Consider the following 12,382-nt stretch of genomic DNA (forward strand, 5'->3'; position numbering starts at 1 on the left):
TGGTTTCTCTCAGAATTAGAAAGACAAAAGTTTTCTGATCTGGGGAATGAACCGAAATTGCCCTCCCCAGACCCGAAAACAAAATGGGGAGAAAAAAAAATGTTATGCATTCCACTAATTTGCTCCATAAGACACACAGATGCCCGGGGACAGAGCCGGTTTAGCACAAATTTTTTTTTTTAATTTTCCCCCTCTGAATCCTAGGTGCGTCTTAGGGTCAGGTGCGTCTTATGGAGCGAAAAATACGGTACTAATCTATATGTAATTTCTCCACCCCAGCACGAATCATAACAATCATCTACCAATATGAATGTAGCTTTGTTCATATTAAGTTTGAAGTTTTGTTTGCTAAATTTGTGGCATTTTATGAACACTGAATTGTCATCTGCCTAGAATTATAGGTAGCATGGCTACATATCTATTAAAATAAATACAAAACATCTCAGGAGGGGATTTAGGAGCCTTAAATGAACTTGAAGGTTGGGGGAGGAAGGAGTCACAAGGCTGAAGATTTACCAGGGGTGCCCAATACCTTTGAACTGGCCTTGAGATGGAATTCAACCAGGCTACCTAAAGAGCTCAAGCAGGTTCTTACAGCACCCCAATAACTCTGTTACATTTGTCTTCTAAGACAGGGGAGAATGCTTATAGCACCCCAATAACTCTGTTACATTTGTCTTCTAAGACAGGGGAGAATGCTTATAGCACCCCAAGAACTCTGTTACATTTGTCTTCTAAGACAGGGGAGAATGCTTATAGCACCCCAAGAACTCTGTTACATTTGTCTTCTAAGACAGGGGAGAATGCTTATAGCACCCCAATAACTCTGTTACATTTGTCTTCTAAGACAGGGGAGAATGCTTATAGCACCCCAATAACTCTGTTCCATTTGTCTTCTAAGACAGGGGAGAATGCTTATAGCACCCCAATAACTCTGTTACATTTGTCTTCTAAGACAGGGGAGAATGCTTATAGCACCCCAATAACTCTGTTACATTTGTCTTCTAAGACAGGGGAGAATGCTTATAGCACCCCAATAACTCTGTTACATTTGTCTTCTAAGACAGGGGAGATTTAGAACAAAAGGAGATGAGCAAATGCACACCCACTCTACAACAGTGGGAACAAAAAGAAGGCAGGTCACTACAGATCCATTAATCTAATTATGACAGTGGAAAAAGCTAAGGAAACAGTACTAAAGAAATGGATAGTATAGGACCTCAAAATAAACAGATTACAGGTCCTTGACAACATGGTTTCACAAATCTGATGACATTCTTTGATGAGGTAACACAAGTGATGATCAGGCAGGTGTATTAGATGCTGCCTATCTAGATTTAAGTAAAGCTTATGATACTGCTCTACAAAAAAGGCTGGCAAATGAACTAGCCACTATGAGAGTAGGACAGAAAGCCGTTAACTGGTTAAGCAACCTAAAGATAATCTTCTTAAATTGTCTTGCATGACCTGAAGGTTGTTAGGATAATAAAGCAAAAGGGAAAGCCAACAGTATCACCAGCAGGAAAAAGGAGTTAATATTGTATAGGCTTCTAGTGAGACCCCCACCTTGTTTACTGTATTCAGGTTTGGAGGCCATAAACGGAGATTTAAAGAATGGAGGCAGTTCAGAACAGGACTACTAAAATGGGAGAATGCCTGAAACAGAAAATCTACAGAAACGTAGGGAATTCAAAATGTACTTAATGGAGTAAAGAAGGGAAAGGAGGAATATGACAGAAATATTCAAATATTTATCAGCTTAAAGTATAAGATGAAAGTTGCATTTTTCTATATAAAAACAAATTCAAGGTCAAAGGGTCATAATGTCACGTTGTGAGATGTGAAGCTTAGAGGGAATAAGAAGATTTCTTTACCAAGACGGTGATAGAGGCTTGGATAGCCAACCAGCAGAAAGGTGGTGCAAACCAAATTTAAGCAGAGATCAGTGTGATAAGAAAAGATATGTGGGAAAGGTTGGGTAAAAAATTGGTGGGGGTCTTAGCAGTAGTTTAGGTAAGGAAACTTATAAGCTCTTCCACCTGGAATGGTAAATGATAAAAAAACTGGAGAGATCACAAAACTGAATTAAGAAGTGATCTGAAAAAGGTGAAACTTGTATGGTTTACAACTGGGGCAGCGTAAGTGGAGACTGCTGAGGTGGCCAATTCATCTTTATATGTGGTCATCTACGTTGGTGTTTTTTGAAATCTATATTATCTTAACATTTCTGAAACACTTAATGTTATCTTGCACAAGACATAGCACTGTACCTTCCAGCTGTCGGATTCGTGCAGCTCGGATATCAAGCAGCTGTGCATACTGCTGCAGTTTCAGTTCATACTCTTGCTGAATGCCCTCCATCTTCTGCGTTACTCCTTCTACTTCAGCCTGAGAAAATATTGGATTGAAATTATAAATAACTGAGCAATTTAATAACACATTCAACTTTTAAACTTGTTTTGGAAATACATACTGTGAAGCCTTCTTCCTTGAAATATAAACATTTGTATTTATATTGCATTTTTTTTTCTTTATTTATTGCTTTTCAAAATAAAAATACAACAAACAACACTTATATTGGTAATATAATAACCAAGTTCATATCACATAGGTTAATTACAGGTAATATTCTAACTTCTTAACACTTTTTTCAAGCAATCAGTTATTATTACTAAAGATAGGATAATACAAAGTGAAATCTCATTATCATAAGCGGTTAATTAAATGAAAAATATTTTTAACCTATAGGAAATCGTGCATTGTTATAACCCCCTTTTACTACTAAGCCAGTGCTTTCCCTGCTAGAAGACTTTTAAGGTTATCCCGATCTGTAAACTTATAATTCTTTCCATCTAATCTAGCCACACATCTACAAGGATATTTAAGCATGTAATACCCTCCCTTATCCAATAATGTGAAGCCTTCTTCCTTGAAATATAAACATTTGTATTTATATTGGATTGTTTATAAAATATATCTAGAGAATCTCCAGTAAATAGAAATACAGAGGAACTGTAAAATCTGCCTCTATTCAAATTATAGACTATAACTGATTTAATGTCTTAGTCATACACTTACTATCAGAACACTTTACTTATCATTGTAATATATTCAATGCTGCATAAGTAGATGCAACTCATATTAGTGCTTCTTTATGCGTAGTGACTAGATGAAAGATAGGCATTCAGAAAAGTTTTCAACAATTTTAGTATTTGGTAGGATATATGAAACTTGAATAGAGGTAGATTTTACAGTTTCTCTGTAAAACAACTATAATAAAAATTCTATAATGTATTTCTATTTACTGGAGATTTTGTAGATACATTTTATATACTTTGGGAATGTCCTTCACAACTATACATGACAATAAATTTGTTTTGCAAATAACAGATAATTGATCTGCTTGTCTTGCTAATAAATTTAAGTTGCAAATTGCTACGTAAAAAAGCTGGAATGTTAGAATCAGACAGCTTCATAGGACGCAGATGGCAGTTGAGCTGCCTCCATTGTCTTGTATCATATCAGCTTCCTATTTCCTTCAGTAATGCTAAGAGAGATATCATTTGGGTGCTTAATAACGGTTGACTGGATTATCAATGGAAAAAAGGAATTTGTTAAACATTTTTTTTCTGGATTTAATGCTCGTCAAAGTTGCAGTGTCGACGTTACTGAACCCCAAGTCCTTTATTTACCATAGAACAAGTACCACATATGAGCAGCGGCAGAGCCCCACTCTGCCCTGTCAATATATCTCCATCCAGCTTTGGAAAGACTAGCTCTAACACGGCAAGAGTAATTCCCTTGTGTGCAAGTTACTATTAATTCTAGTAATGTAAGCACCTATTTACTAGGAACTCGATTGTGACTACCATCTCATTTCATTTAAACTATCTTTAAGCCCTTTCTTTGGAAAGGAGGATTTGAATTAGTGAACTAATTAAACTCTACAAATTCCGATCCCTTTGGTCATTCAGTTTCCTTAACTAATAAAGTTTGGAAAATAGATCACTTTATCTTGCAGGGTCCCTGCACATCTTTAAAATCCAAAGAATTAATCTGCCTGAAAAATAATTTTTTCATCAGGTGACTCTTGCCGAGACATCAAATTACTGTAAATACTGGGTGAATCTGATGACTTACAGCCATATGGAAGATTTTGATTTCCAAGTGTAAGTTGCTGAGGCTGAGTGTTCTACACAAGGAGCATTCACAATTCCTGAGGGAAAGGAAGTCTCAGCCATTGTTCAGTAGTAGACACCTAGAGGTCCATATTCAGCCACTGTGCGACTAAGTAGTTTGGCAGATAAACATATCCGGTTAGTCCATATATTCAGATCTAGCTATTTTAAAATTTGCCAGATAACTTTATCTGGCTTACTTTAAGATAGCCAGATCTAGTCAGCTGGATATCTTAAAGTCGGCTGGATAACACAGAATGTCCCTAATTTATATCTGTTTCCAGTTTCAGAAGGCAGTGGGAATAAGGTTAATAATAACACAAATGCTAGTTTTTATAGAATAAGAAATGAGCTTTGTACAGATATACAGGTATTGGTAGATCCCTGTCTCACAGAAGCTGTGTGTGTGCAAAATGAGCCTAGCAGAGAAGGGTACATGTGTGTGGATAAATGTTCAGGCTCACACACTTTCTGACTGTAAGCTGGTTCCCCTCTTTCCTTCGTCTCCTTTTCCTCCCACTGTTTTACAAAACAGCTAGCATTTACAGGAAAAAAAAGAATTAGATATGTATATTTGTGTCTGTACATCTGCTGTTTCCCAAGGCCTGGCCTGCACAGTGATACTATATCTTTTGATGTCCAGAGATTCCTCTTGAATCTCTAGAACATCCAAGTATTACTTCACTGTTGAAAGGAGCCAAATTAGCATTCTTCAGGATATTCCAGCAAATGGCTGGTAACTTCTTAACAAGGGAAGAGACATTTAGTCTACCTACTGACAGTTTGTTGTTATTGAAAGCTGTTAGTGCAGAAACGCCATCTGTGCCCTGTGTAAGTTTCATGGATTGTAAGGCTGTGGAAGTAGTGTTAAATCAACTATATAGATTACAGTGCAGACGGTGTGGTGGAAATTCGTTTTATCTGGCTTGAACAGAGTAATTGTGTCAGTATCATTTCGAAGCAGGTTTTGATTAGTGATATAGAGAATAACAAGTTGGAATTTTGTTCCCCTGATGAAGCCAAAGACTGGCAAAACGAGTGTCCCTTGTCCTAGATGTATAATATTTGAACATAAGAACATAAGAAATTGCCATGCTGGGTCAGACCAAGGGTCCATCAAGCCCAGCATCCTGTTTCCAACAGAGGCCAAACCAGGCCACAAGAACCTGGAAATTACCCAAACACTAAGAAGATCCCATGCTACTGATGCAATTAATAGCAGAGGCTATTACCTAAGTAAACCTGATTAATAGCAATTAATGGACTTCTCCTCCAACAACTTATCCAAACCTTTTTTGAAAACAGCTACACTATCTGCACTAACCACATCCTCTGGCAACAAATTCCAGTGCTTAATTGTGCGTTGAGTGAAAAAGAATTTTCTCTGATTTGATTTAAATGTGCTATTTGCTAACTTCATGGAATGCCCCCTGGTCCTTCTATTATCCGAAAGTGCTGATAGTGCAATTCGCGATACACATGCTTATTAGCATAAGGTACACCCCTTTTTGGTATCGCATGCGATACCAATGCGATATTGGAAAATGAGGCCCATAGGGTTTTGTATTTAATTCTGTGTTCAATTGGTATCTTATTCTGTGCTGTTAAAGTTCTTTTCGATAACAGTTTCAAGAGCCAGTTATTTAAGATGTGTTATTTTACCATAGGGAAAAATACCACAGGATTTATTAATTTGTAGTACTGAGTACCACAGATTTGTAAATGCTGAGGTAACTTTTGTGTATTTCTGGCTGTAACAATACACATTGGTGAGCCCACATCCTGTGGCGTTCATCATTTTAAAAAAGGCCCAGCCAACCCCTGAACCCCCCAGACTTGACATTTTCATTGATGTTTAATGGTGCCTCCATGACCTCCACCTTGACCCCATGGGAAAAAACGTGACAGGATCTACGCCCCTTAGACTCACTCCTCCCCCAGAATAGAAGCCCCAACCCCTTAGACTTCACCACCTGGACACCTCCCCTTCCCCTTCCCATCCCCTAGCCCAGCCCCTTCAACCTGTCCCAAAGCTTATTTCAAGTCCCTAGGGTCTATTGGAAGGAGTTGACTCCTGATTCTCCTTTGACTCTCTGAATTGGAGGGAGGAAGCAAAGAATGTCAGGGATCAACAGGCACCATTCTGTAAAATAGCGCCTGCAGGGCAGGAGTAACTGCACGTTACTCTTGCTTCCACTAGACCTCAGGACTTATTTAACATGTTTTTATTATTTTAGGAATCAAACTAATCTCAGGAAGTTTTTCTCTCTCCCTTACCCCAACATACATATCCATTTCCACATAGGTCAGCAGTTCAACCACTAAGTCCTCCATCTAGAATTCATTGCCAGAGGATGTGGTAAAAGCTGTTAATATAGATGGATTTAAAAAAAGGTTTGGACATGTTCTTGGAAGAAAAGTACATCTATAATCATTAAAGTGGATTGGGAGAAAACCAGTGCTTATCCCTAGGACTATTACTAGAACTGATGGACCTTAGTCTGACGCAGTATGACAAATCTTACGCTCTATTACCTCCTCCAATTGCTTTGGCTGTTCTGTTTTCTTGAGCTCTTAGCTGCTCCAATGTCTTTCTTCTCTTGCTCGTTGAATGTTCTTGCACCTCTCCTTTTGGCATTTTTCTCCATATCTTTTCTTTTGGTCTCTATTTTTCTTTCTCCATCAGCCCTCAATTGTTTTAAAATGTTATCACTTACATACGTATCTTTAATTTTTGTTATTAAATGTCTTAATATTTGGTCAGTTGCTTTTTGAGGCTTTTCTTTGGATATTGTGCTTTTTTCTGCAATTTTTGGTGTACTCTCTTTGTGAACCCTCTTGATTTAAACATAGGGTGTGTAGCATAAAAATAGCAGTATGTTAGCTCCTTTGCATCTTCAGGAATCCAAGGAATTGTATCTCATCCTATTAATTTCTTTATTAGCTTCTGCAGTTTGTCTCCTGCTACAGCGGATGCAAAGCAATGCTTGAAGAACCTCTAATGTGTTATTTTGTTGTTTGAGAAGACCTCTTTGTGGTATGAATATTGCATATATTCATACCACATGTGTGTCATGTGTCACCAAACACTACATTCATACCCATTCACTCATTGAAAACACATATGCAGCGCAGATGACACTGTGAGGCAGTCCCGTGAGGGGCCACAGTGCCGGACTAAACTCCGGACAGACAAACACAGATTTGAATCTTTTATTAAACAGTTTATGGAACTACCAGAGGTGGCAGTAGTGAGTAGTAGTTGTAGAGCCCGGCTGGGCAGGTCTCCCACAGGATGCTGGAACAGCGGATCCTCTGCAGAGCAGTGCTGCTTATGAGGAAGCAATCAATTCCCATAAAGACTATAATTGCCATGCCACATTATAATATTGAAGATCAGGATAATTGTCTAACTGATACAAATCTTTCTAGGCAATGTACAACATATTATAAAACAATATCTCAACATTTTTCAAAATACATAATCCCATTACTACATAATAAAATTCCAACTCAATCAGACGTTTCCCATTAACCATGTTTTTAACATTTTAAGAAATTAAATTAAGATTTAATCCTCCAAATCATTTAGGATGCAATAGTTTTTGAGGACCAGAGTCCTCTCCCATGCCACATAAACCACATCAACATTGATTTTAAAAGTGCCAAATCTTCACTAGATATCCAACGTGGCACCATCTGTATTTTATGTAACAGTTTTGGAAAAAGAAACATTTTGTACAAGGTACAACTCACTAATAATGAAAAAAGTATGTCTATCCAGGCCTCAAGTTGCATTTTAAATTCTACCAACAAGGATTTTTTGTTCAACTGATATAATAGGGATTTATCACGAAGGACCAAAATCTCCAAATATTTAATCTATTATTTGCCCAGCTTAATGGGAAATTGCCTGACCAGGTAGCATAAGCATAAGCAGGGCCTCTGACAGCAAAATTAATTTTCAGCCCTGTCAAACTACCAAACAAAAGAAACATCATTGCCACATGTTTGGATATAATTGAGGATTGCCCAAAAACAACAGCACATAATTCTAAAACAAACAAATACAAAATTCAATAGACTCCAATTTTAACCCTTGTACAATGTGAGACATTTAAATTTTAAATGCAAGAAGTTCAACAGTTAATATTAAAGACGGGACAGTGGACAACCTTGATGAGAACCACAATAAAGGGGAAATGTCATACAGATTGATCCATTCACTCATAAACAGGCCTGAGGAAAGCATCCAACTAACGAAAACATGAGAGAAATAAACCAGAAATCCCATACTTCTCCAGTACTCAGAACATATATTGCCACTGGTCCTTGTTGAAGGCAACAATCATTCCCATACCGCCTCATTACTGGGGCATGGAGTGCATAAGGCATCCAAAAATGTTCTAATATTACAAACACCAGTCTGATCTTCCGAAATCAGATGAGGAAGAACCACATTCAGCCACCTGGTCAAAATAGACATAGCTATATTCATGTCAACAATAATTAAAGAAATAAATCTATATGAACCAGGATCCAATGAGTCTCCCCCTTGCTTAGGGAAGACAGTGATGAGTCAAACTCACCTCACACAAGACAATAATTATACATTTCTAGAAAAGGCTGAGAAACTGATGAAGACAAAGTCTTATAGAATTCTGAACTAAAGCCATTCAATCCAGGTGCCTACGTCAATTTCAAGGCATGTATGGTACATTCTATTTCCACGAGTATAACAGGAACATTTTAAAAATTGGTCTGAAATCTGAAGAAAAAGGAGATCTGCAAAGAAGTTATTGCACACCCAATCAGAATATAACTGAGAATAAATTTCAAGTAACGCAGTAGTCATTAGTTCAGTGTTGGAAACAACAATCCCCCACTTAGTTCATAAAGCACATATAAAATGTCATGGCTTGGCACCATGTATCAATCGAGCCAGCAATCTACCAGGCTTATTTCGAGAATGAAACAATTTACTACGAAACCTATCATAAGATGTAATGATTCTTTGGTGTAATAGTTGGTTCAAAGTATTCTTAACAGCAATCATTTGGGACTTAATCTCAGCCCGTAATACTCCTATGTGTAGCACTTTAAGTGTAGCTAGTTCCTCAGTTAAGAACAAAATCTCAGCATCTTGGGCCTTATTCCACCAAGCTACATATATTTCCTCCTCATACCTGCTCTCTTGTCCTCCCATAATAAATCTGGGGACATTACACTTACAAGTCAAAACTGTAATTATTATGACTTTTTTTTTTCTTTTAATATTAAAAACACGTATCAGGACAAAAACTGGCATTTAAAGCAGGTGTCCATTTACGCTGGTTGAATTGTGTATTTTCAGAGTTTGGATAGGTAACATTTCTGGGAAACTCAAGCAGTACTTTGTGTTTCAAGTCACAGTTCTGGCTAGATTCCAGCCCCTGTAACTTGAGAATAGAGGTGTGAATGTGTGGAAAGTAAGTCTGTGGCTCCAGGATTTAGTTCATACGGGCCGATACAGTAAACCTCGCGGGAGAGGTGGTGAGCGCCCACTCTCCTGGGTGCGCGATTCACTAAGGAAAGGTATGCAAATTAGGGCCCGCGGTAAAAAGGAGCGCTAGGGACACTAGTGCGACTCTAGCACCTCCTTTTTGACAGACGCGGCAGCTGTCAGCGGGTTTGACAGCCGACGCTTAATTTTACCGGCGTCGGTTGTCGAACCCGCTGACAGCCATGGGTTCGGAAAACGGACGCTGGCAAAATTGAGCGTCCGTCTTCCAACCCACGGGCAGATTTTTTTTTTTATCTTTGGGGACTCCGACTTAATATCACTATGATATTAAGGTGGAGGGTGTACAGAAAAGCAGTTTTTTCTGCTTTTCTGTACACTTTCCCGGTGCCGGCATTAATTTCTGAAAGTAAAATGTGTGGCTTGGCTGAACATTTTACTTTCTGTATCGCGCGGGAATAACTAATAGGCTCATCAACATGCATTTGCATGTTGCGGGCGCTATTAGTTTCAGGGGGGTTGGACGCGCGTTTTCCACGCGCTATTTTTACCCCTTATACAAAACGCGCGTCCAAACGGGGGCTAACGGTGCGCTTGGCCTGAGCACACTTTACTGTATTGGCCCGATAATTAGGTATTAAAACTTAAGCCAATGCTTAATATACTCTTGATCATAACTGTGCTATTCCTATTGAAAGATTCCAAGTTTCACACAAATACTGTTTTAGTTGTCACATTTCTGTCCAGAAAAGTAAGCTAATAAAATCATTACCCAAGATAGCAATGAGATTAAAATTAAATACCTGATAGTCTTTGTTGATTTTATGCTGCATAATTAACATATTTCGAGTCTTTTCAAGTTCCTGCACGGTTTCTGCATGAGTTGCTTGTAGTTCCCGCATTGAGTGATCCAAGTCTTTATTAATGTCGTCTTCTATTTTCTCTAGAAATGTAAGGTCTCCATTCTTCTGCTGCTTTCGTACCTACAAAAACATACCTCTTGCTTTATTTACCGAGCATGTTATTCGGAATAATCAACATGTGCTCCCTAGTTCAATAATTTTGACATGAATAAAGTGATCTGCACATAGTTCTGATTCTCCTAATGCAATTATTACAAACAGGCTACATCAGTACCATGAAACTTCATATCCAAGCAGTTAATAATCTCTCAAAATACTCTAAATAGAACTAAGGTTAGGTTAGGTTAGAGTTGGGGGGTTTTATACTGCGGAAGTTGAAATATATTTTAGATGGGGTAATTTTAGGATGATAATTCAATCCTTTGTATTGTCCTCCATAAATTACTGTAATGTCCTGTATATTGGGATTCCTGATTGCATATTTTTCTGCTTTAATATACCGTATGTAATAATGCCTAAGAAGTTGATCTTCAAAACTGATGTAATGCTGTGCCATCTGCAGTTCCCATCCCGCAGCTGGAACATTTTACCTCCCGCCAAGGCCGAGGCCCACCAAGCCGCTTCCCTTCTGGATGCCAGGCTACAGGATGCCGCCACTCAACCTTGACCTCGGCCTCCTAGGCATGCGCGTGCGCACCTGTTGCCTCTTAAAAGTCCCAAGGCAGGAAAAACATCCATGATGCTTCCTGATGACTTCACAGGGGTCCAGCATTTAAACCTCAGCCCTGCATTCAGTTGGCGCCTGAGCAACAGGATCTCTCGCACTTCTGCTTGTGTTTGTATTGCTTGTTCCTGTCGGATCCTGCTCCTACCTTACACCTGTCTGGTCTCCTTGCCTGCCTTGCTCTTGTCTTTTCCATCTCCCATTTCTCTTCCCTCCTTGCCCTGCCTCTGTCTGTCCGCGCTCGTGCCTTCTTCCAGTTTCCTGCCTGGCTCGTGCCCTTTCATGCCCTTGCCTCTGTTCTCCTTGCCCCTCAGACTGATCTCTTGTTGCCTTGACCCTTGTCTGAATATTGTCTCTGCCTTATTTGCACCTGCCTTGACCTATACCTGAATATCGATCCTGCATGATTGTTGCTGCCTGCCTTGACCCGTGCCTGGATTCCGACACCATCAGACCGCTGCCTGCTCTGACCTCACTGACTGCTTTCCTTGAGGTGGACATACTCCTAAGACCTGCAGGCTTCAGAACCCAAGGGCTCAACCTGCGGGGGGAAGAGTCTGGTGTAGCGTCTGTCTACTGTTGGTGGGGACCCAGCTCTGTTTTATGCAGGCCAAGGATTAAAACCTCATGACAACTGAAATTGTAAAGGCAAGTTTGATGGAGGGTTGGAAACCGTGTAGAATTGTTTGAGGGAGAGATCACCTATCTATGGGGCCTATTTACTAAAGATTTTCTTCCATTTTGTGTCGATGGGAAAAATGCTTAGTGGATAGGGCCCAATGGTAAAAGTGTCAGCTTTTTTTCTGAGGTATTTCAGAGGATTTTACAGTTGCTGTTAGAGAAAGTCCTCTTCTATGTTAGCTATAGAGTCTGACATATATGTACCTGTGGCAGTCCCCATCACAGTAGGAAGTGTGTCTGGACTTGAATTGCCGACCCTTGAGATGGTAGGCTGGAGCTCTAGGGAGAGCGCTATCTGAGCCATGGAAAACTGTTAACTTCCAGGAGTTGCGGGCTTGGTTAAACTCAGCCAAGCATCCCTTGGCTAATAGGTAGACCCACCCTTTCCTCTCATCTGTTCAACGGTTCCAGTCAGCAGGATGTCCCTTGCTGGCAC

The 12,382-nt window shown here is 39.4% G+C and overlaps 1 protein-coding gene across 5 annotated transcripts in view; it reads right to left on the reverse strand.

Annotated features, from left to right (window-relative positions):
• RPGRIP1L (RPGRIP1 like) overlaps positions 1–12,382 on the reverse strand; it is a 375,908-nt gene that overhangs the window by 183,580 nt on the left and 179,946 nt on the right. For all 5 annotated transcript variants that reach the window (XM_029608561.1, XM_029608562.1, XM_029608558.1 and 2 more), the window contains 2 exons: positions 10,482–10,661; positions 2,271–2,388 (listed from right to left, as the gene is read on the reverse strand). In XM_029608561.1, the coding sequence (XP_029464421.1) occupies positions 2,271–2,388; positions 10,482–10,661 (298 nt within the window). The remainder of the gene's footprint in view (positions 1–2,270; positions 2,389–10,481; positions 10,662–12,382) is intronic.

Source organism: Rhinatrema bivittatum, chromosome 7 (genome assembly GCF_901001135.1).
Source record: "Rhinatrema bivittatum chromosome 7, aRhiBiv1.1, whole genome shotgun sequence".
Classification (NCBI taxonomy): Eukaryota; Metazoa; Chordata; class Amphibia; order Gymnophiona; family Rhinatrematidae; genus Rhinatrema; species Rhinatrema bivittatum.